At 42.6% G+C, this 22,727-nt stretch overlaps 1 protein-coding gene across 1 annotated transcript in view; it reads right to left on the bottom strand.

Annotated features, from left to right (window-relative positions):
* Positions 1 to 214: 214 nt before the first annotated feature.
* Positions 215 to 22,727, bottom strand: part of enpep (glutamyl aminopeptidase) — an 84,194-nt gene continuing 61,681 nt past the window's right edge. The window contains exons 12-20 of the mRNA XM_030724999.1: positions 16,661 to 16,797; positions 13,941 to 13,996; positions 13,701 to 13,851; positions 9,412 to 9,485; positions 7,112 to 7,216; positions 6,791 to 6,964; positions 6,248 to 6,388; positions 1,254 to 1,335; positions 215 to 1,076 (exon numbers count right to left, since the gene is read on the bottom strand). Coding sequence (XP_030580859.1) covers positions 930 to 1,076; positions 1,254 to 1,335; positions 6,248 to 6,388; positions 6,791 to 6,964; positions 7,112 to 7,216; positions 9,412 to 9,485; positions 13,701 to 13,851; positions 13,941 to 13,996; positions 16,661 to 16,797 — 1,067 coding nt within the window. The 3' untranslated portion in view covers positions 215 to 929. The remainder of the gene's footprint in view (positions 1,077 to 1,253; positions 1,336 to 6,247; positions 6,389 to 6,790; positions 6,965 to 7,111; positions 7,217 to 9,411; positions 9,486 to 13,700; positions 13,852 to 13,940; positions 13,997 to 16,660; positions 16,798 to 22,727) is intronic.

The following is a 22,727-nucleotide window of genomic DNA, read 5'->3' as shown; positions in this document are numbered from 1 at the left end:
TGAACTGTGAAAGCACACTGAGTGGTTGGGTTGAGTAGAAAAGTGCTCTAAGAACAAGTCCATTTAAACATATACGAAATCTTTCATACCACATGAAATAAATGCTTTTATTTGGAAGCATCTTTCAAGACACCCAAAGACACTTTCCAGAGGTAAGAACAAAACAAATCACAGAGAAAACATAAACACACAGAATAAGAAATTAAATGGCCAAAGGAACTAAAACAAGTAGGCGATCTTCAACAGGCATGTTTTGAAATTATATTATATTAGAGTGACTAAATCATACATATGTGCTCACTACGTACAACTGCATGAGCACCATGCACAGCTAGTTGGTGGCACATTACTGGAATGTGTTTGAGTGCTACAAGATTTTGGCTGGCAATAGGTTATTTAACTGTAACTGACTCAGTGAGTAGGTTCTCATTTCTTAAACAACCATGGCGTAGCCTGCTGTCATGGAAAGATGTTACTCTGTTTCAGAAGGATCAAGTTATTGGCCTGCATCAAGCTAAAAATTGATTAAGGAGATTGCTGAAACTATTAAAATTGAGGAGCTCTGTAATATATTATTAAAACCCAGAAGGATGGTGGTAAACCATGATCTTCGTGGAACATATGTAGTCCAAAAATAGATCTTGAGTGACTGGACATCAATTAAAATGTATTGTAAAGTATGTAAAATGCATTAAATGTATTTATATAAATTGAGATGGTTATTATAAGTAAGTGACAGTAAGTGCCAGAACCTCAGATGATGGGCAATTCTTTAGACTGTTGTGTATATTTTGTTGATTAAGATCAGAAGAACCCTCGGATCAGCTAAAATCAGCTCAAAATCACCTGACATATTCATTTCTACATATACTGTGGGTGCTCTAGATCGTTACAGGTGTAGTATGAATGTATGGCCTCAGTGCTTTCCATCAGGCAACGTTATTCTCCAGCCACTCTTTGATCTCATCCTCATTCCTCCTAATCCATTCAATATTGTTCCTCACTCTCTCCAGTGCCTGCTGCCTTGGCATCTCACCAGCACCAGCATCCGATGTTAGACTGAAGAAATGCTCCATCTAAAAGAACAGCATAGAGAATGTGCAATAATCCCAAACACAGACTGTCAACCTGTCAGTGAAACTGTCAGTAAATAATATCTACCACCAAAACTAAAGCTAATAAATAAAAAAAAATCACCAGCCTGTTTGAATAAGGACAACTATAGGAGCAAATTACATAAAACCCGGGCTAACCTTCCATAGCTGAAGCTCTGTGTTGAAGTTGGTGGTAATTTGATTCAGTAGGCGACCAAGGTTCCTGTCATTGATGGTGTACCTGGTAAAAACAGTATATAACAGTATCTTCAAAGGTCATCGTGGGTTTCACTGCCAAAGTATTCCAACCCAAAAAGGCACATTTAAATCATATTACTATTCAAATGAGGACAAGGCAAATGGCAAAGCAGTCTATGAAAAGCTCTGAACTGCTGTTTGTCCTTTCTTAACAGTGAATTCATTATTATTATTATGGGTCCTGTGAAAAGTGCTACGTCATTCTTTTTTCTTTATTATAGTATCTTTATTCTAGTTGTACTATTCTAAGGTTTTACATATATGGTGGTTGATTACAAAAATTCCTACAAGTGAATGTATGGAAATTAAAATGTGTAATAAATTTTGATTTAGCCATTCTCATGGTCAAGGTCATACCACCTCTGCAGTGTTATGGGTGTAGCTGCTATTTATAGATCTCTCAGTGGAATCTCTGTGATTGGTGCTGGATCTCCTTCAGTTGGTCAAAATGAACTTTAAACCTTACACGATGGCATGTTGGAACCAACTACATTTAGATGGTTTCTGCTGAGTGTTCTCCCTCAGATACCTCAAAACAATTATAATAGAATTCTGGACTGACAGTCTCAACCTATGGGATAAATTCCCTGTGCACATCCCAGTGGATACTGAAAAATAAAGACATGTACTTTCCCTCCAGACCTGGTTCTGCCTTCAGACTTGTAAACTGTGGACTCTGGTAACTGCTGAAAACTACTTGATTGTAGCTGGGTTATAAGCAGTGGGCAATGATTATGCTCACGTCTGTGATTATTAAAAATGAGATCACTGTCCAAAATAATGCCAAGGTTCCAAATTGTTCACTGTGTTTCAGAAATAGGGATGATAAATGTGAATAGATTTTCAGTCTCTGACTTTTTGGACTAACAGCAGTTTTTTTTAATCTTATCTCTGTTCAGTTCTAAAATGTTTTGAGATATCCAGCAATTTATGTCATCAATGTAGCTTATTAGTTTTGTGAACACAAGTTACATCATCAGAGGATGATCAGGAAAATGACAGGTACAGCTGTATATCTTCTGCATAAGAATTGTAGGATATGCCATATTATAATTCTTGTCTTTTTTTTTTTTTTGCATTTTTGGCCACAGCTACTTTTTTTTATTGGCAGTGGAGAGAGACAGGAAATGGGGGAAAGAAACAGGGGAAGATACGTAGGCAAATTGGCGATGGGCCAGGATGCTAACCCGCGCCGCGGCACATGTATGTGGTCGCCGGTTTAACCACTAAGCCACCCAGGTGCCCTGCCATAGTATAATTCTTTATGATAGTACGAAATAGATGCATGTCATGGTTAAATGGCCAAACAACCATCCCTTAGAACCATCCATTCCCTTCCGCTTATCCTGTTCAGGGTCGCGGGGGAGGGGGGGGGGGGGGGGGGGGGGGAGGGGGGCTGGAGCCTTTCCCAGCTGTAACAGGGCGAGAGGCAGGGTGCATCCTGTACAGGTCGCCAGCCTGTCACACGGCAAACACAGAGAGACAGACAACCTTTCACACTCACATTCATGCTCTCATTCACACCTATGGGAAATTTAGAGTAGCCAATTAACCTAACCCCAATAAGTGCATGTCATTGGAATGTGGGAGGAAACCGGAGTACCCGGAGGAAACCCACGCAAGCACGGGGAGAACATGCAAACTCCACACAGAGAGAGGGAGAGGCCTGGGCCAAGGTGGAATCAAACACAGGCCTTCCAGATGGTATTCTAACTGTGAGGCACCCCTTAGAACCTCTGATTGAAATTCTATTTGTGCACATCCAAAACTACTAATTGAAACATAAAAACCTCTACCCTTCAGGTATGATGACAGCCAATCAGGAACCTGATCTGTTGAATCAACTAAAGCCTTTGAACTAAAATGTCATAATGAACAGTGTCAAAAATAGCAGACTGAAACACTCTGTGAATAACTGTTGATCTTCAGGTCATTAATGACTGTAGTAAGAGCTGTTTCTGTGCTGTGATTGGATAGAGAACCCTGACTAGTACTTATCATAAAGACTATTCTGAAACTGAACTGAACGTTCAAAGGTATTCATCCCTCCATCAATCCATTTTCTTCTGCTTATCCCAGGGCGGGTCATGGAGGCTGAAGCCTAAGCAGTGAAGCCCAGACCTCCCTCTCCACAGCCAGCTCCTCCAGCTCATCTGGGGGGCCCCAAGGCGTTCCCAGGCCAGCCAAGACATATAATCTCTCCAGCATGTCCTGGGTCTGCCCCGGGGCCTCCTCCTGGTAGGACATGCCTGGAACAGAAGACATCTTAGACAGATGCCCGATCCACCTCAACTGGCTCCTTTCAATGTGGAGGAGCAGTGGCTCCACTCTGAGCCCCTCACAAATGGCTGCACTCCTCACCCTATCTCTAAGAGAGAGGCCAGCCATCCTTCACAGGAAGCTCATTTCTGCTGCTTGTATTCGTGATCTCATTCTTTCGGTCACAGCCCAAAGCTCATGATAGGTGAAGGTAGGGACATAGAGTGATTGGAAAATCAACAATGTCGATTTCATGCTCAGCTCCCTCTTCACCATGACAGACTGCTGCAGCATCCGCATCACTGCAGACGCAGCAGTGGTCTTCTCCCATCCCATCTCCCATCACTCGTGAACAAGACACCTGCACTCCTCCACCAAGGGCAGCAACTTTAACCTGAGACCACAGAGGCAGAAGGCTATACCTAGAAATTCTGTCCATAAAACTTATGAGCAGAATCGTGGCAAAGGGCAGCCCTAGCGAAGTCCAAAACCCACAGGAAATTAGTTCGACTTATTGCCGGCTATACGGACCAAGCTCTCGCTGCAGTTGTACAGGGACTGAATGGCCTGCAACAATGGGCCAGACACCCTATACTCCCACAGCACGCCCCACAGGATTCCCTGAGGGACGCAGTCAAATGACTTCTCCAAGTCCACAAAACACATGTAAACTGGATGGGCAAACTCCCAGACAAACTGGAATATCCTAGAGAGGATGAAGAGCTGGTCTAGTGTTCCACGACCAAGATGGAAACCGCATTGTTCATCTTGAATCCGAGGTTCAATTGATAAGCAGACCCTCCTTTCCAGCACCCTGGGATAAACCTTACTGGGGAGGCTGAGGAGTGTGATCCCACCAATAGTTGAAGCATGTCTTAGTGGGATTAAGGAGGTCTTCAAAGTGTTCCTTCCACCGCCTGACCATAACCTCATTTGAAGTCAGCAGCGCCCCACCCGCACTATAGACCATGTGAGTAGAGCACCGTTTTTCCCTCCTGAGTTGCCTGATGGTTTGCCAGAATCGCTTAGAAGCCATCCGAAAGTCTTTTTCCATGGCCTCATCGAACTCCTCCCACACCTGACTTTTTGCTTCAAGCCATATTTGGCTTGACCAGCTGGTACTGTCAGCTGCCTCCAGAGTCCCACAGGCCAACCAAGCCTGATAGGTCACCTTCTTCAGGGATGCAACCCTCTGGTCCACCAGTGAAAACTCCAGTGTACAGGCAGCAAACTGAATGGATACAAGAATACCGCTCGCCGCCTCTCAACGAGGGCAACTCCAGACTGAAACAGAGTCCAGACCCTCTTCCAGAGCCCAGGCCATGCATTAATGTGAGCCTGACTATATCTAGCCAGTATCTCTCGATCTCACAGACTAGCTCAGGTTCCTTCCACACCAGAGAGGTGACATTCCATGTCCCAATAGCCAGTCTTGATAGCCAGGGATCGGTCGCCAGGGCCTCCGCCCTTGGCCACCGCCTGACACACACTGCACCCGACCCCTACGACGCCTCCTGCAGGTGGCGGGCCTGTGGAAAAAATGTTTACAAACAACTGAATGAATACCAGGTAGGCCCAACACCAAGTATTCATTCAGCTGCTTGTAAACATTTTCTTTTCCATATATTTTGCTGAGAGATTAGGCTGAGGCCCCCTGAGAGATTAGAAATAGGTCTATAATTATTCATTACCAATGGATCTAAGTTATTTGACAAAAACAGGGAAAATGCCAGTGTGTAGAGAGCTGCTGATAATATTCACCAAATGATTTATAAAGCAATGAGATACAGATTTGAATAGTGTGGTGGGTAACAGGCCAAGTATAGAGGTGCAAGACTTTCACTGATGAATAATTTTTTCCAGATCTTTAGAATTTACAGGCGGGAATGTGGGCATTGTGCTTGTGACAGTAATTTGATCACAATGTGAAATTACTATAACACACTAAGATGTTACATCTAATATTACGAAGATTGTTCTGGAAGAAAGAAGCAAATTTTTTTTAAGAAATTCAGTTGGTATGGTTTTGGAAGGATTAAGTAATTTATCAGTGGATGAAAATAAAAATGCAGAATTAGACTGGTTATTGGTAATCAGCTGGCAGATGTAGGATTGGCTGGCTAATTTTATTTCATTGTTGTAGGAGTAAAATTAATTTTTAGTTTATTTTTTCTATATTTTCTCTCAGCTCTCTCACTATATAAATACAAGTACATTACATTAGTGTACAGTCAATGATATGGTGCTAACAGCAGTCTCCAAAATACTGTAACAAGGTTTGGATAATGTCATGGTGTTAGATAGGAACTGTTTATGAAGGTATGATCTACATGAACATGATCTATATGATCTACATCTTGTAATTACATTCAATTCAAAGTTTCCCAAAATTCTAGAGTTGTGAGGACACCAAAGTTTCTCTAAAAAAAAAAACAGATTTGTTTTGAAGGACAGTAAATACCGAGTACTAAATTTGAGTATAAAAGAACCATGTAAGTACCTGTTTATTTATCAGTTACCAGTAATATGATGTTACAGCTGCTTTTGCTGTTCCAAAGTGGTCAAAAGTAAATAAATAAATGAACCCATGATTATGGTATGCTTGCATTCTTTGGTTGTTGCTTTGTTATACTGACCTATTTACCAAGTAGTCCCAGTTAAGTGTGCTCCAGTCCCAGGCCATGATTTGGCCCAGCGGGTTATAGGATACGTATCGCACCACAGTGAACAAATCCTGACTCCTCACTACACTCTCATTTTTTGTAGCCTCCAGGAGCCTGTTAGACATAAGAAAGTTTATTCTCCCTAAAAAAAAAAAAAAGGCTGTGGATAATGGTGAATAAGATGATGTGAAGGTTCAGGGTCACCTGATCTAGTCCTAATTATAAGTGTTATCAAAAATTAAAGTTTAAAGTCTTAGTCAAAAGGAAAAAAAAAATCTGTAGTGATAACATAGAGAATTACTTGCACTGTTATGAATATGTTCTATTAGTATTGCAGTCTGTGTAAACACAGCCTCATATTCAGATAAAATAACACTTAATTTCTTCAGTGTGTCTAAATTACAGTCATACATCTAACGAAGTATGGGACAGTGTCCGAGCTAAACAGCATTTAATAAAACTTTTGTATATTTCTCATGCCTTCAAGTAAAAAAATATATTAGACACTGTTTTTACCGAAAAAGAAGATCTGCATTTTCCACAGAGGCCAGTCCATACAGCAGCTTGTCCTTCTCTTGAGCCAAAGAAATATCTTTGTACCTCTGGAACATAATGTTCCACTTTGCTTCAGTGCCTGAATTCTTCATGCCATATCGATATACCAGTAGTCTCAGGTTCAACGCTACACTGCTGCAGGTCAAAAGGTCAAGACATTTCAATGTCAAGTTAAAGAGATTAAATTATTGTTCCAATTGTTGAAATTATGATAATGAAAATTGAAAATGCATGACTTTTGAATACTGCATTTTCTGTCTGTTAGAACATTAGAGAGCCTACCTTACACTTCCATTGATCCACTGGTCAAAAATGCGAGAAGCTTCATTCAGAGAATCCTGATCTCCCATCTGACAAGCAATGCCAAGCACCGTCTCTCTTAGCAACCTGCAAAATGCCATCATTGGACAGCCTCAGAAGCCCTGACCCTCAATTCCATTCCAACATTAGATAAGATGCATCTGTGTCTGAACATTTCTGAAAAAACCAATACAACACCAGTAGTACAATGCATCACGTTTTATGGATAGTGTTATACATGTGTTATTGGTGAGCCTTATCTTAAGAACTACTTGCAGAGCTTCAGCTGTTTCTGTTAATAGTAACAGCTAAAGCTCTGCCTTGGTTCCTACATGCTAACTTGTTAAATTATAAGAAGCCCAAGGAAATATCTTAGGTGTTGTTTCAAACTAAAGTAATAGTTTCATATTATGTACAGTGCCATTAAAAATAAAAATATTTGCCCCCTTATTGATTTCATCGTTTTTTTGCACATATGTCATACTTAAATGTCTCAGATCAAACAAATTCTTATATTAGACAAAGATCCATCCATCCATCCATCCATCCATCTTCTTCCGCTTACCCGGGGCCAGGTCGTGGGGGCAGCAGCATAAGCAGTGAAGCCCAGGCCTCCCTCTCCCAGCCACCTCCACCAGCTCATCCAGGGGGACCCCAAGGCATTCCCAGGCCATACGAGAGATATAATCTCTCCAGCATGTCCTGGGTCTACCACGGGGCCTTCTCCTGGTAGGACATGCCCAAACCACCTCAACTGGCTCCTTTCAATGTGGAGGAGCAGCAGCTTTTGAGCCCCTCTGGAATGGCTGCGCTCTTCATTCTATCTCTAAGGAAGAGGTCAGCCATCCTTTGAAGGAAGCTTATTTTTTCCACTTGTATTCACAATCCTATTCTTTGTCACAACCCAGAACTCATGACCATAGATGAGAGTAGGGACCTAGACCGACTGGTAAATCGACAGCTTCGCTTTTACATTCAGCTCCCTCTTCACCACTTCAGACAGGTGAAGCGTCCACATCGCTTCAGATGCAGCTCTGATCCATCTGGCAATCACCCATTCTCTTCTCCCTTCACTCACGAATAAGACCCTGAGATACTTGAACTCCTCCACCTGGGGCAGCAACTTGTCCCTGACTCAATGTCCTCAACCTCCCTCGGAATGCTGTTCTGCCAGAGGTGGAAGTTGAAGATCTCATGGACTGGGGCCTCTGCCAGGCGTTCCCAGTACACCCTCACAATATCTGTAGGTGCACCAGGTCTGTCCAGCATCCTCCCTCGCCATCTGATCTAACTCATCAACAGGTGGTGATCAGTTGACAGCTCCTCTTTTTACCCTAAGTGTCCAGAATATATGGCCACAGATCTGATGATACGATTGTAAAATTGATAACTGACCTGTGACCTAGGGTGTCTTGGTGTCACATGCACTGATGGACATCCTTATGTTTGAATATGGTGTTTGTTGTGGACACCCTGTGGTTTGCACAGAAGTCCAATAACAGGACACCATTTGGGTTAAAAACTCTGACATACAGGCAGCAAGCTGGGGGGATACAAGAATACCCACACCAGCTCGACTGGAACAGAGTCCAGCCCTTCTCCAGGAGACTGGTTCCAGAACTCAGGCCATGTGTTGAGGTGAGGCCAACTATATCTAGCTGGTATCTCTCAACCCCATGCACTAGCTCAGGCTCCTTCCCCACCAGAGAGGTGACATTCCTTGTCCCAATAGCCAGTCTCAATAGCCGGGGATCGGTCGGCCAGGGCTTCTGCCCTCGGCCACTGCCCAGCACACACTGCACCCGACCTCTACGACGCCCACCATTGGTGGACCTGCCAATCTATATTCTATGGCAAATGCCAGTTGGGCTCCATTGTCTGTTTCTGATTGTTTGGTCAGAGACATTCACACCAGTGGCTGCTGGAGGTCATTATGTAGCTCTGCAGTGCTCATCCTGGCGTTCCCAGTAGTCACTGGATGGAGCAGCCTGTAGCACCCTGCCCAGTGACTCCAAGAAGGATGGGTACTCTGAACTGTCATTCGGCACATTAGACAAAGATAAGAGTAAATACAAAATGTAGTTTCTAAATGATGATTTTATGTAAAAAAGCTATCCAAACCTACATGGCCATGTGTGAAAAAAAAGGCCTGGTAGGCTTGGATAGCTTTTTTCCCTTAATAACTGAGATCACAAATTTATTTAAGTGTGAAAAAACCAACAACTAAGAAATCAGGAAGGGGGAAAAGTTTTTTCTCAGCACTTTATGTTATATTGCTGTACCTCTGTGTCTGTGTTCCTTTATCCTCCCATCCAAGATGTGTTGAGATTGCTTTAACATGGTCACGAAACAATTTCTGGAGAAAGCAACCAAAAATTATTCTTAATTGTCACAGGAAAGCTATTTGTCTATAAGAGTGCATAAATGTTACATTGCAATATAGAAACTGAGTTTCTTCTAGATCACTATATTTACACATAGACACAGTATTCTGCACGTCTTGAGCCATCCTTTGTTTCTTCATATTTTGCTAGGAAAAATAGTAAATAGGTGAAACAATTTATTGAAATCTGCAAACAAAATTTAAAATACAGTATGGCTGTCATAGCAGTCAGTGAGACAAGCAGGGATGGACCCAAATGCAGGACTCCTAAACAGGTGCAACCTAAAAGGTATTTATTATAGAATAAAACAAATAACAAAAATCCACTTGGGAGCCAGACCCGAGAAAAATCTAAAACCAAGACAAGGCATGGAAACCAAAACACTCCACCAAGACAAAAATGAACGATGCAACAACAAACAGAGAAAACACAGGACTTAAATACAGCAGGGGATAATGAGGAAAGTGAAAACAGCAGGGAGCACAGCTGAACACAATGATGCTGATGAGACAAGGGGAAGAAAAACTAAACACACTGCACAAGAAACCAGACACTGCCAAAATAAGACAGGAAGTGGACACAAAGACTAAGACACAGGAACTTGACAAACCTTAAACCACAAACACAAAAACACTGGACACAGCCTAGGACCATGACAATGTCGTAAAAGCGCAGAATTTGTACGAGTCTAACGAGCACTAAAGTAATATTTTGTATTATTCTACACAGCCTGTACTCACTTAGGCAAGCCTTCTTTTAATTTCTTTAGGTTGTGGCTGGAGGTAGGGCAACATAGGCCCATCTGCCTCAGGTCCTACCACCCACAGGACTTGCCTAAAGGTTTGGTCCTTATATTAGGTGTGTAATGACAATGACAAGCAGTGGTCCAATCCCCAAGACCAACTTTAGGTACATGGAACGTCATCTCTCTGGTGGGGAAGAAGCCTGAGATACTGTGTGAGGTTCACAGGTACCAGTTAGATATAGTCAGGCTCACCAGCTTGTCTGGAACTAGTCTCCTAGAGAGGGGATGGACTCTTTTCCATTCTGGAGTTGTCCTTAGTGAGAGGCAACTCCTGCTCAGTTGAGTATACTTGTATCCCCTCCGGTATGGTGCCTGTACATCGGAGCTTTCACCAGTGGGTCAGAGGGTTGATTTCCTGCACCTTCAGGTCAGGGAATGGGCCCTGACTGTCATTTATGCTTGTGCACCAAATGAGAGTTCAGAATACCCAGCCCTCTTGGAGTCATTAGGTTGGTATTCTGTTGGGCACCCCATCTGGGGATCACATACTGGAGGACTTCAGTGCTCATTTGGGCAGTGACACTGAGACTTCAATTGCATGACTGGAAGGCCTGTCTAATAATCAATTTTGTAGTATTATCGTTGGACCTGCATCTGTATGTCTTGGACACTTGGGTGGAGAGAGGAGCTGATCTGTCAACTGATCACCAGCTGATGGTGAGTTGGACTGGGTGGAAGGAAAGGGGAGCGTGCTGGTCTGGCTTGCCCAAATGTATAATGAGGATGTGCTGGAAGTTTCTGGCAGAGGTTTTGGTCTGTGAAACTAGAACTTCAACAGCATTTTGATGGAAGCTAGAGACTTACAGGCTGAGTGGACTATGTTCCACACCTCCATTGCTGAAGTGGCTATATGGAGCACCCTCTTCCTGCAGGGTGGTTGTTCCCTGTTGTGGCAGTAACCCCCAAACCAGATGGTGGACACTGAAGGTGAAGCAACCTGTTAGTTGCTACTGGAGTCCCATAGGCCAAGCAAGCCTCATAAGATTCCTTCTTCAGCTAGTTTGGCCTATGGGACTCCAGTAGCAACTAACAGGTATTGGCAGGGCAAACAGTGTGCAGCTCTGGCAGTAGATGAAGAAAAATTTAGCTGTAGGAGGAGTTTGGTGTGGCCATGGAAAAAGACTTTTGGTCAGCCCCGAAGCTGGCAAACCAAAGTGATATGGTTAAGATGTTGCTGACTTCAACTAACAGAACAGTTAGTTAGTGGAAGGAATACTGAAAAGGTTTGGTCCTTAAGGATCTCCTCAGTCCCTCTGACACACCTTCCATAGAGGAAGCAGCAGAGTCTGAGGATAAGGGGGCCAAGTGGTGGAGCTTTCCCCTTTGATGACGATGTTGTTCTTTTTGTTTCATCAGACGGTGACCTCCAGCTTGCACTAAGGCAGTTTGCAGCTAAAAGTGAAAAGGTGGGATGTGAAGAAGTACCTCCAAGTCTGAGGCCATGTGCAGTACTAGTTGTGGGTACTTCTCGGGAAGGACAGTTGTTAACACAAAGTTCAATATTGTATTGAACACAAGAAATATACTTGCTCCATTGAACACTGTTTTCAGTTTTCTGACCCAATGCACAGCCACCTGCTTTGCTTCATAAAGAACACTCTCCTCTACCCCCACATCTACTGTATATATATATATATAGACAGAGATTAATAAGAAAATGTACGCCAGGTGAGTCATTCTTCCCAGTTTGCACAGCACTCAAAATCAGGCCCCATATCCAGGTCAACATTTCCAGTGGAAACAGTGTCCTTTTAATGCGTTTCAGCCTACCATTTACACGAATCTGTTTCAGAAACGATCTCCATTTACATAGAAAAGCTAGAAATGGTGAAAATGAGGGAGTTCCCATTGCCAGGCCACAACTTGGCAGTTTGGTATTTTTTTGCAAAGCTTGTTTATGCAACACGTGCAGGCTTGGATGGACTTACTGGGATGCACGGCAAAAATCAGTTCATTATTTACAAAACAGCCAATGTGAGAACCTTTGTGTGGACTGACGATGAGGCTGGATTGTTGCTGCAAACAACACTAAATTTTAAAACTGCAAAAACACAGGAAAATATTGACTGGGAATTGTGCCACTTGAAGTACACGGATATTTAAGTTAAAGTTTAAGTTAAGTTCAAAAGACTGAGCAGCACAAGAAGTACTCGTGAATCTGCCATTGCGATTGTTGTTCATTAGCACATGTGTGGAAAACTCAGCCGATTCGAATGTTATCAGTCTATTAAATGCACAATTATCAGACCCATAGTTAAGGGCAAGTAGGGGCCATCTCCAAAAAGGTTGTTATCATCATTCTAATCGAGGATCACTGTTCCGGTGTGATGTGGACTGGAGTGGATGTCTGGAGTGGATCTGGATTCTGCTGAAATTAGTGATAACGGTCTACAGAGACAGCTAGCAGGTGCAGAAGGGCCAGTCTGAACTACACTTATGGGACTGATAACTGTTAATAAAGTGCATTTAAGGACTGATAACATTTGAATCAGCTGAATTAGAGCGGTAGCTGGCTGCTGGGAGGGACTACAATGAATCCAGATCCATTCCAGACATCAACTCCAGTCCACGTCACACCGGAACAGTGTTCCTGGATTAGAACAATAATAACCTTTTTGACCGGCTAGGAGGTGGAGACGGCCACTCCTGGACCTTAACTATGGGTCTGATAACTGTTGATAACGTGCATTTAATATACTGATAACATTCGAAGTGGGTGGGAAAACTTTGGTGGTTGCAACCATAGTATGCATGTCCAAGTGCCTCCAGTTTCCAAAAAGCATTGTTTTCATCCGTTTACATGGGGACGGAGGCTGGAGCATTTCAGAAATGCTCCACTCTGGAGGCCATTTCCAAAAAGTATTGTTTTTCACTCCATTCCCGTGTAAACGGGAGGCTGAAAAGCATCAAAATGATACCATTTCCACTGGAAATGTTGTTGTGTAAACGGGGCCTCATTCTGCCCCACCTCTCTCCTATATTAACCAGAAAACTAAACAAAGTCTTAAAATACATTTAACTGCAGATGGAAACACAATGTTAAACCAAAAGCAAATGTGAACATTTAAATTGCGACTTAAAAGCTAACAAAATATCAGTTGGACATACTAAGCACAACCTATTGTTATATACTGTAATGTAATTTTGTTTATTATTGTAGGGTCTTTACCCACAATACAAAGCGCCTTGAGGCGACAGTTTGTTGTGATTTGGCGCTATATAAATAAAATTGAATTGAATTGAATTGAATTGAAGTTTATTACAAAAATCACCCAATTAGTTGGTGTTTTATTAAAATGTAATTACCGATTACAATCATTGTTTGCTTTGAAAATGGAGCCCTTAAATGGGAAGGGCACATAGACACATTAGCACTGATTACCTGAAACTTTGAATAGAGGATAGCGTTGCCAGAGAGCATGTCCCGGAGATAGGCGATGGAAGAGGCCACACGATCCCAGACTATATAGTCCGTCTCATTTGCCAGGTACTTAGTAAGGTTGAAGGCATGACTGTAATCTATAATGTCAGCCCTGAACAATTAAATGAAAAAGATTAGTACTGTGTGTTTACGATTAGACATGAATGATTGTTTATAGTGTTTTTTATCATTAAAACCAACCTTGCAAGAGAAAAAACATCATCAATGTAGCCTGTGCGATCAGCAGTATCAAACTCCTGTGGAAGAATAAAGATTCAGACAGTGAGGTTATGAACATTGTGGTGTGTTATGTTTTCAAGAAATGAAGACATAATATAATTGAAAACATTTACAGTACTCTGTTCTTGTCTGGCTTGTTAATCTGTTTCAGGTGATTTGGTGTCAGTTTAATCAACAACAGGTGCACTGGGGGACAACAAAGACATAACCCCCAAAATAGGGACAGTTTTACAGGTGGAAGCCACTGACATGTTTTCCCCTCATTTCTTTTTCTGTTTTTTCCCTAGTTTTGCATGTGGCTAGGGTCAGTGTCACTACTGTTAGTATGAGGACATGCCTGGTCCCTATAGAGGTTGCACAGGTAGTCCAAATCCTCCAGAATGGCACTTCAATACATGGCATTGCCAGACGGTTTGCTGTGTCTCCCAGTGCAGGCTCAAGAGCATGAAGGAGATTACAGAAGACAGTTACTCTAGGAGAGCTGGACAGGGCAGTAGAAGGTCCTTAACCCATCAGTAGGACCAGTATCTGCTCCTTTGTGCAAGAAGGAACAGGATGAGCACTGCAGAGCTACATAATGACCTCCAGCAGCCACTGGTGTGAATGTCTCTGACCAAACAATCAGAAACAGACAATGGAGCCCAACTGGCATTTGCCATAGAATATAGATTGGCAGGTCCACCAATGGTGGGCGTCGTAGAGGTCGGGTGCAGTGTGTGCTGGGCAGTGGCCGAGGGCAGAAGCCCTGGCCGACCGATCCCCGGCTATCGAGACTGGCTATTGGGACAAGGAATGTCACCTCTCTGGTGGGGAAGGAGCCTGAGCTAGGGTTAGGGTTAGGGTTAACCCTAACCCCTGCCTGATCTCAACCCAAATGGTGTCCTGTTATTGGACTTCTGTGCAAACCACAGGGTGTCCACAACAAACACCATATTCAAACATAAGGATGTCCATCAGTGCATGTGACACCAAGACACCCTAGGTCACAGGTCAGTTATCAATTTTACAATCGTATCATCAGATCTGTGGCCATATGTTCTGGACACTTAGAGTGAAAAGAGGAGCTGTCAACTGATCACCACCTGTTGATGAGTTAGATCAGATGGCGAGGGAGGATGCTGGACAGACCTGGTGCACCTACAGATATTGTGAGGGTGTACTGGGAACGCCTGGCAGAGGCCCCAGTCCATGAGATCTTCAACTTCCACCTCTGGCAGAACAGCATTCTGAGGGAGGTTGAGGACATTGAGTCAGGGACAAGTTGCTGCCCTAGGTGGAGGAGTTCAAGTATCTCAGGGTCTTATTCGTGAGTGAAGGGAGAAGAGAATGGGTGATTGCCAGATGGATCAGAGCTGCATCTGAAGCGATGTGGACGCTTCACCTGTCTGAAGTGGTGAAGAGGGAGCTGAATGTAAAAGCGAAGCTGTCGATTTACCAGTCGGTCTAGGTCCCTACTCTCATCTATGGTCATGAGTTCTGGGTTGTGACAAAGAATAGGATTGCGAATACGAGTGGAAAAAGTAAGCTTCCTTCAAAGGGTGGCTGACCTCTTCATTAGAGATAGGGTGAAGAGCGCAGCCATTCCAGAGGGGCTCAGAGTAGAGCTGCTGCTCCTCCAGGAGCCAGTTGAGGTGGCTCGGGCATCTGATTAGGATGTCTCCTTGCCTCCTCTTGGGTGAGGTGTTCCGGGCCTGGAAGGCCCCGTGGTAGACCCAGGACACGCTCGGGAGATTATATCTCTTGGCTGGCCTGGGAACGCCTTGGGTCCCTCCGGATGAGCTGGAGGAGGTGGCTGAGGAGAGGGAAGCCTGGGCTTCTCTGCTTAGGCTCCTGCCCCACGACCTGGCCCCAGATAAGCGGAAGAGAATGGATGGATGAATGGATGGATGGATGTAGGTCCACCAATGGCACCCTGCGTTTTTCACAAATATAAGCAGGTTCACCCTCAGCACGTGACAGACACGAAGGGACTTGGAGAAGCCATGGAGAATGTCATGCTACCTGTAACATCATTCAGTATGACTGGTTTGGTGGCGGGTTAGTGATGGTCTGGGGAGGCATATCCACAGAGGAATGCACAGACCTCTACAGATTAGACAACAGCACCTATGTTGGTGCAGCGGGTCCTGGGTTTCTCCTTGGCAATGACAATTCCCTAGGAGGATGTGGCGAGAATATGCAGGCAGTTCCTGGAGGATGAGGGAATTTATCCCATTGACTGGCCCCTATTTTTGCCTGATCTAAATCCAATAGAACATCTCTGGGACATTATGCTTTGGTTTCTCTCACACCACCAGGTTGCACCTCAGACTGTCCAGGAGGTCAGTGATGCCCTGGTCCATAACTGAAAGCAGATCCCCCTGGACACCACCAGTCATCTCATTAGAAGCATGCCTCGACATTGTCAGGCATCCATATAAAAACTACTGAGTGCCATTTTTGAGTTGTTGCAAATTCAACAAAATGGACTAGCTTGCCACATATTTTTTTTCACTTTGAAAGTCAGGGTGTCTTTAAATTCGTTCCTCTGTAGGTTGATGAATTTCATTTCCATCAAATGATGTGACATTCTTTCATTCTTAACACTTTACCAGGACCATGTCAGTTTAGATATCCAGAATGAATTTTTCCCTCAATGAGATATGTTTTCAAAGTGTACAGGTGTAGTCTGAAAAGTATACCAAATAATTGGTTTGAAGCTGTTGACTAATAGCATTCCACATGTGGTTGTCATGGTTGACTCTGTAGAATCCAATATGATCATTGTTAACCTTTAGCAGCCCATCCACTGGGAGTGAGTAGTTATTGATGATATGCTCTGAAAAGAAATCATTAAAAGCATATAAGTGGGTGAAAATGGAAATTATAAGTATGAGAAAATAAAACAAGACAAGCACTGTTCAAAAGTTTAGATCATTTTTTTAGAGTTAACAGTTCATCACCTTAGAATTATAAGGTTCTATCTGACATTTTTGATGAAATCGACTTATTGTCATATTCTTATTCTCTGACCACTTATCTACAATACGTAAGAGAATTTTTTCAATTATATATAACTTTGACCATTTTATTCACAAAATAATAATGTTCTATCTGCAAAATCAAGCTTTAACTTGGTATTATAAGGTTCTATCTGTGAACCAATAGGCACTTGAACTGTTCACAAAAGAAAATTCTGAACTTTTGATAATTTTAAATCGTACTGTGCTTTTTTTTTTTTTTTTCTAGCTTAAGCTATTGAGCTAACGCTAGTTTCGGTTTGTTTTTCTGTGGTTAGTGCTAATATAAAGAAACAATGTTGTTACCAATATTTAGAATAGTCAAAGGTTGTAATATAATTTACCTCACATATAAAATATTATTGATTGAAGAATGACTTTAAATTTTAATATATTCTATTACTGACAGGGACTAGAAAGAGAGAGCAGATTTCTCCCATATTGGCTTCTCTTCATTGGCTCCCTGTTAAATCTAGAATAGAATTTAAAATTCTTCTCCTCACATACAAAGTCTTGAATAATCAGGCCCCATCTTATCTCAAAGACCTCATAGTCCTATATCACCCCAATAGAGCACTTCGCTCTCAGACTGCTGGCTTACTTGTGGTTCCTCGGATACTTAAGAGTAGAATGGGAAGCAGAGCCTTCAGCTTTCAGGCGCCTCTTCTGTGGAACCAGCTCCCAGCTTGGATTCGGGAGACAGACACCCTCTCTATTTTTAAGATTAGGCTTAAAACTTTCCTTTATGATAAAGCTTATAGTTAGGGCTGGATCAGGTGACCCTGAACCATCCCTTAGTTATGCTGCTATAGGCCTAGTCTGCTGGGGGGTTCACATAATGCACTGTTTCTTCTCATTCACCTTATTTACTTTGTTCATACTCCACTCTGCATTTAATCATTAATTGATATTAATCTCTGGCTCTCTTCCACAGCATGTGGAAGGGAGTTTTTCCTTTCCACTGTCGCCAAGTGCTGCTCAATTCAATTCAATTCAATTTTATTTATATAGCGCCAAATCACAACAAACTGTCGCCTCAAGGCGCTTTGTATTGTGGGTAAAGACCCTACAATAATACAGAGAAAACCCAACAGTCAAAACGACCCCCTATGAGCAAGCACTTGGCGACAGTGGAAAGGAAAAACTCCCTTTTAACAGGAAGAAACCTCCAGCAGAACCAGGCTCAGGGAGAGGCAGTCATCTGCTGAGACCGGTTGGGCTGAGGGGAGAGAAAGACATGCTGTGGAAGAGAGCCAGAGATTAATATCAATTAATGATTAAATGCAGAGTGGAGTATAACAAAGTAAATAAGGTGAATGAGAAACAGTGCATTATGTGAACCCCCCAGCAGACTAGGCCTATAGCAGCGAAACTAAGGGATGGTTCAGGGTCACCTGATCCAGCCCTAACTATAAGCTTTATCATAAAGGAAAGTTTTAAGCCTAATCTTAAAAATAGAGAGGGTGTCTGTCTCCCGAATCCAAGCTGGAAGCTGGTTCCACAGAAGAGGCGCCTGAAAGCTGAAGGCTCTGCCTCCCATTCTACTCTTAAGTATCCTAGGAACCACAAGTAAGCCAGCAGTCTGAGAGCGAAGTGCTCTGTTGGGGTGATATGGTACTATGAGGTCTTTGAGATAAGATGGTGCCTGATTATTCAAGACCTTGTAGGTGAGGAGAAGGATTTTAAATTCTATTCTAGATTTAACAGGGAGCCAATGAAGAGAAGCCAATATGGGAGAAATCTGCTCTCTCTTTCTAGTCCCTGTCAGTACTCTAGCTGCAGCATTTTGGATCAGCTGAAGGCTTTTCAGGGAGCTTTTAGGACAGCCTGATAATAATGAATTACAATAATCCAGCCTAGAAGTAATAAATGCATGAATGAGCTTTTCAGCATCACTCTGAGAAAGGATGTTTCTAATTTTAGAAATATTGCGCAAATGCAAAAAAGCGGTCCTACATATTTGTTTAATATGTGCATTGAAGGACATATCCTGGTCAAAAATGACTCCAAGATTTCTCACAGTGTTCCTGGAGGCCAAAGTAATGCCATCCAGAGTAAGTATCTGGTTAGACACCATGTTTCTAAGATTTGTGGGGCCGAGAACAAGAATTTCAGTTTTATCTGAATTTAGAAGCAGGAAATTAGAGGTCATCAAGGCCTTAATATCTTTAAGACATTCCTGCAGTTTAACTAATTGATGTGTGTCAGCTGGTTTCATTGATAGGTAAAGCTGAGTATCATCTGCATAACAATGAAAATTGATGCAGTGCTTTCTAATAATACTGCCTAAGGGAATCATGTATAATGTAAATAAAATTGGTCCTAGCACAGAACCCTGTGGAACTCCATAATTAACCTTAGTGTGTGAAGAAGACTCCCCATTTACACGAACAAATTGGAGTCTATGAGATAAATATGATTCAAACCACTGCAGTGCAGTACCTTTAATACCTATAGCAAGCTCTAATCTCTGTAATAAAATGTTATGGTCAACAGTATCAAAAGCTGCACTGAGGTCCAACAGGACAAGAACAGAGATGAGTCCACTGTCAGAGGCTGTAAGAAGATCATTTGTAACCTTCACTAATGCTGTTTCTGTACTGTGATGAATTCTGAAACCTGACTGAAACTCTTCAAATAAACCGTTCCTCTGCAGATGATCAGTTAGCTGTTTTACAACTACTCTTTCAAGAATTTTTGAGAGAAAAGGAAGGTTGGAGATTGGCCTATAATTAGCTAAGACAGCTGGGTCAAGTGATGGCTTTTTAAGTAGAGGTTTAATTACAGCCACCTTGAAGGTCTGTGGTACATAGCCAACTAATAAAGACTGATTGATCATTTTTAAGATTGAAGCATCAATAATTGGAAAGACTTCTTTGAACAGTCTAGTAGGAATGGGATCTAACAAACATGTTGCTGGTTTGGAGGAAGTAACTATTGAAGTTAACTCTGAAAGATCAACTGGAGCCAAAGAGTCTAAACAAATACCAGCAGTGCTGAAAGCAGCCGAACATGAAGAATAATCTTTGAGATGGTTATGAATAATTTTTTCTCTAATGTCTAAAATTTTATTTGTAAAGAAATCCATGAAGTCACTACTAGTTAACGTGAAAGGAATACTCGGCTCTACAGAGCTCTGACTCTTTGTCAGCCTGGCTACAGTGCTGAAAAGAAACCTGGGGTTGTTCTTATTTTCTTCAATTAATGATGAGTAGTAAGATGTCCTAGCTTTACGGAGGGCTTTTTTATAGAGCAACAAACTCTTTTTCCAGGCTAAATGAGCATCTTCTAATTTAGTGAGACGCCATTCCCTCTCCAGCTTTCGGGTTATCTGCTTTAAGCTGTGCGTTTGTGAATTATACCACGGAGTCAGGCACTTCTGATTTGAAGCTTTCCTTTTCAGAGGAGCCACAGTATCCAAAGTTATACGCAGTGAGGATGTAAAACTATTGATGAGATAATCGACCTCACTGGGAGCAGAGTTTAGGTAGCTGCTCTGCACTGTGTTGGCACTGAAGAGCATAACAATGAAGGAATTAGATCCTTAAACTTAGTTACAGCACTTTCAGAAAGACTTCTACTGTAATAAAACTTATTCCCCACTGCTGTGTAATCCATTAAAGTAAATGTAAATGTTACTAAGAAATGATCAGACAGGAGGGGGCTTTCGGGGAATACTGTTAAGTCTTCAGTTTCTATGCCATATGTTAGGACAAGATCCAGAGTATGATTAAAGTGGTGGGTGGGCTCCTTTACATTTTGAGAGAAGCCAATTGAATCTAACAATAGATTAAATGCAGTGTTGAGGCTGTCATTCTCAGCATCTACATGGATGTTAAAATCACCCACTATAATTATTTTATCTGAACTGAGCACTAAATCAGTTAAAAAGTCTGAGAAATCAGACAGAAACTCTGAGTAGGGACCAGGTGGACGATAGATAATAACAAATAAAACAGGTTTTTGATTTTCCCAATTAGGATGGACAAGACTAAGAGTCAGGCTTTCAAAAGAATGAAAACTTTGTCTGGGTCTTTGATTAATTAATAAGCTGGAATTGAAGATTGCAGCTAATCCTCCTCCTCGACCTGTGCTTCGAGCATTCTGACAGTTACTGTGACTCGGAGGTGTTGATTCATTTAAACTAACATATTCATCCTGCTGTAACCAGGTTTCTGTAAGGCAGAATAAATCAATACGTTGATCAATTATTAAATCATTTACTAATAGGGACTTGGAAGAGAGAGACCTAATGTTTAACAATCCACATTTAATTGTTTTATTCTTTGGTGCAGTTGATGAAGCTGTATTATTTATTGTTTTTGAATTTTTATGCTTAAATGGCTTTTTGCTGATTTTAGCTTTGGTTTTTGGTGGTCTGGGAGCAGGCACCGACTCTATGGGGATGGGGTTTTGGGGGGATGGCAGGAGGAGAGAAGCTGCAGAGAGGCGTGTAAGACTGCAACTCTGCTTCCTGGTCTCAACCCTGGGTAGTCAGTTTTTAGGAGGGTTAATAAATTTGGCCAGATTTCTAGAAATGAGAGCTGCTCCATCCAAAGTGGGATGGATGCCGTCTCTCCTAACAAGACCAGGTTTTCCCCAGAAACTTTGCCAATTATCTATGAAGCCCAAGTCATTTTTTGGACACCACTCAGACAGCCAGCGATTCAAGGAGAACATGCGGCTAAACATGTGGCTCCTGGTCTGATTGGGGAGGGGCCCAGAGAAAACTACAGAGTCCGACATTGTTTTTGCAAAGTTACACACCGAGTCAATATTAATTTTAGTGACCTCCGATTGGCGTAACCGGGTGTCATTACTGCCGACGTGAATAACAATCTTACCAAATCTACGATTAGCCTTAGCCAGCAGTTTCAAATTTCCATGAATGTCGCCTGCTCTGTCCCCTGGAAGACATTTGACTATGGTCGCCGGTGTCTCTAGCTTCACGTTTCTCAAAACAGAGTCGCCAATAACCAGAGTTTGTTCCTCGGCGGGTGTGTCGCCGAGTGGAGAAAAACGGTTAGAGACGTGAACAGGTTGGTGGTGTACCCGGGGCTTCTGCTTAGGACTACGCTTCCTCCTCACCGTCACCCAGCTGGCCTGTTTTCCCTGCTGCTCGGGATCTGCTGGGGGGGAGCTAACGGCGGCTAAGCTACCATGGTCCGCACCCGCTACAGGGGCCTGGCTAGATGTAGGATTTTCCAGGGTGCGGAGCCGAGTCTCCAGTTCAGAAAGCCTGGCCTCCAGAGCTACAAACAGACTACATTTATTACAAGTACCGTTACTGCTAAAGGAGGCCGAGGAGTAACTAAACATGTGACACCCAGAGCAGGAAAGTGCAGGAGAGACAGGAGAAGAAGCCATGCTGGTAGTGAGTCGGCTAAGGGCTAAGCTACTAGCTGAGCTAAGCTAGTGAATTTCTAAAAACAAATAAAGTGAGTAATGTGAATACAGGTGATTCAGCAAAGAGTATGCTATTTAAAGTAGGTGAAGATTACACTAAAATATGTTATTATCCAGATAAATCGAGTTATACAGATATAACAGCTAACAGACAGCAAAACACTGTGCTCCGAAACAGGAACACGAAGTGATACAATACCGCAGTGAGAGCCAACACCAAGTGACAGCGCCACCCAAGCTGTGGAAGTTCACAGCTCACAGGGGGTCGTTTTGACTGTTGGGTTTTCTCTGTATTATTGTAGGGTCTTTACCCACAATACAAAGCGCCTTGAGGCGACAGTTT

Source organism: Archocentrus centrarchus, unplaced genomic scaffold, assembly GCF_007364275.1.
Source record: "Archocentrus centrarchus isolate MPI-CPG fArcCen1 unplaced genomic scaffold, fArcCen1 scaffold_44_ctg1, whole genome shotgun sequence".
Lineage (NCBI taxonomy): Eukaryota > Metazoa > Chordata > Actinopteri > Cichliformes > Cichlidae > Archocentrus > Archocentrus centrarchus.
Note: the sequence above shows the minus strand (reverse complement) of the source record. Positions and strands in the feature narration are given on the sequence as shown.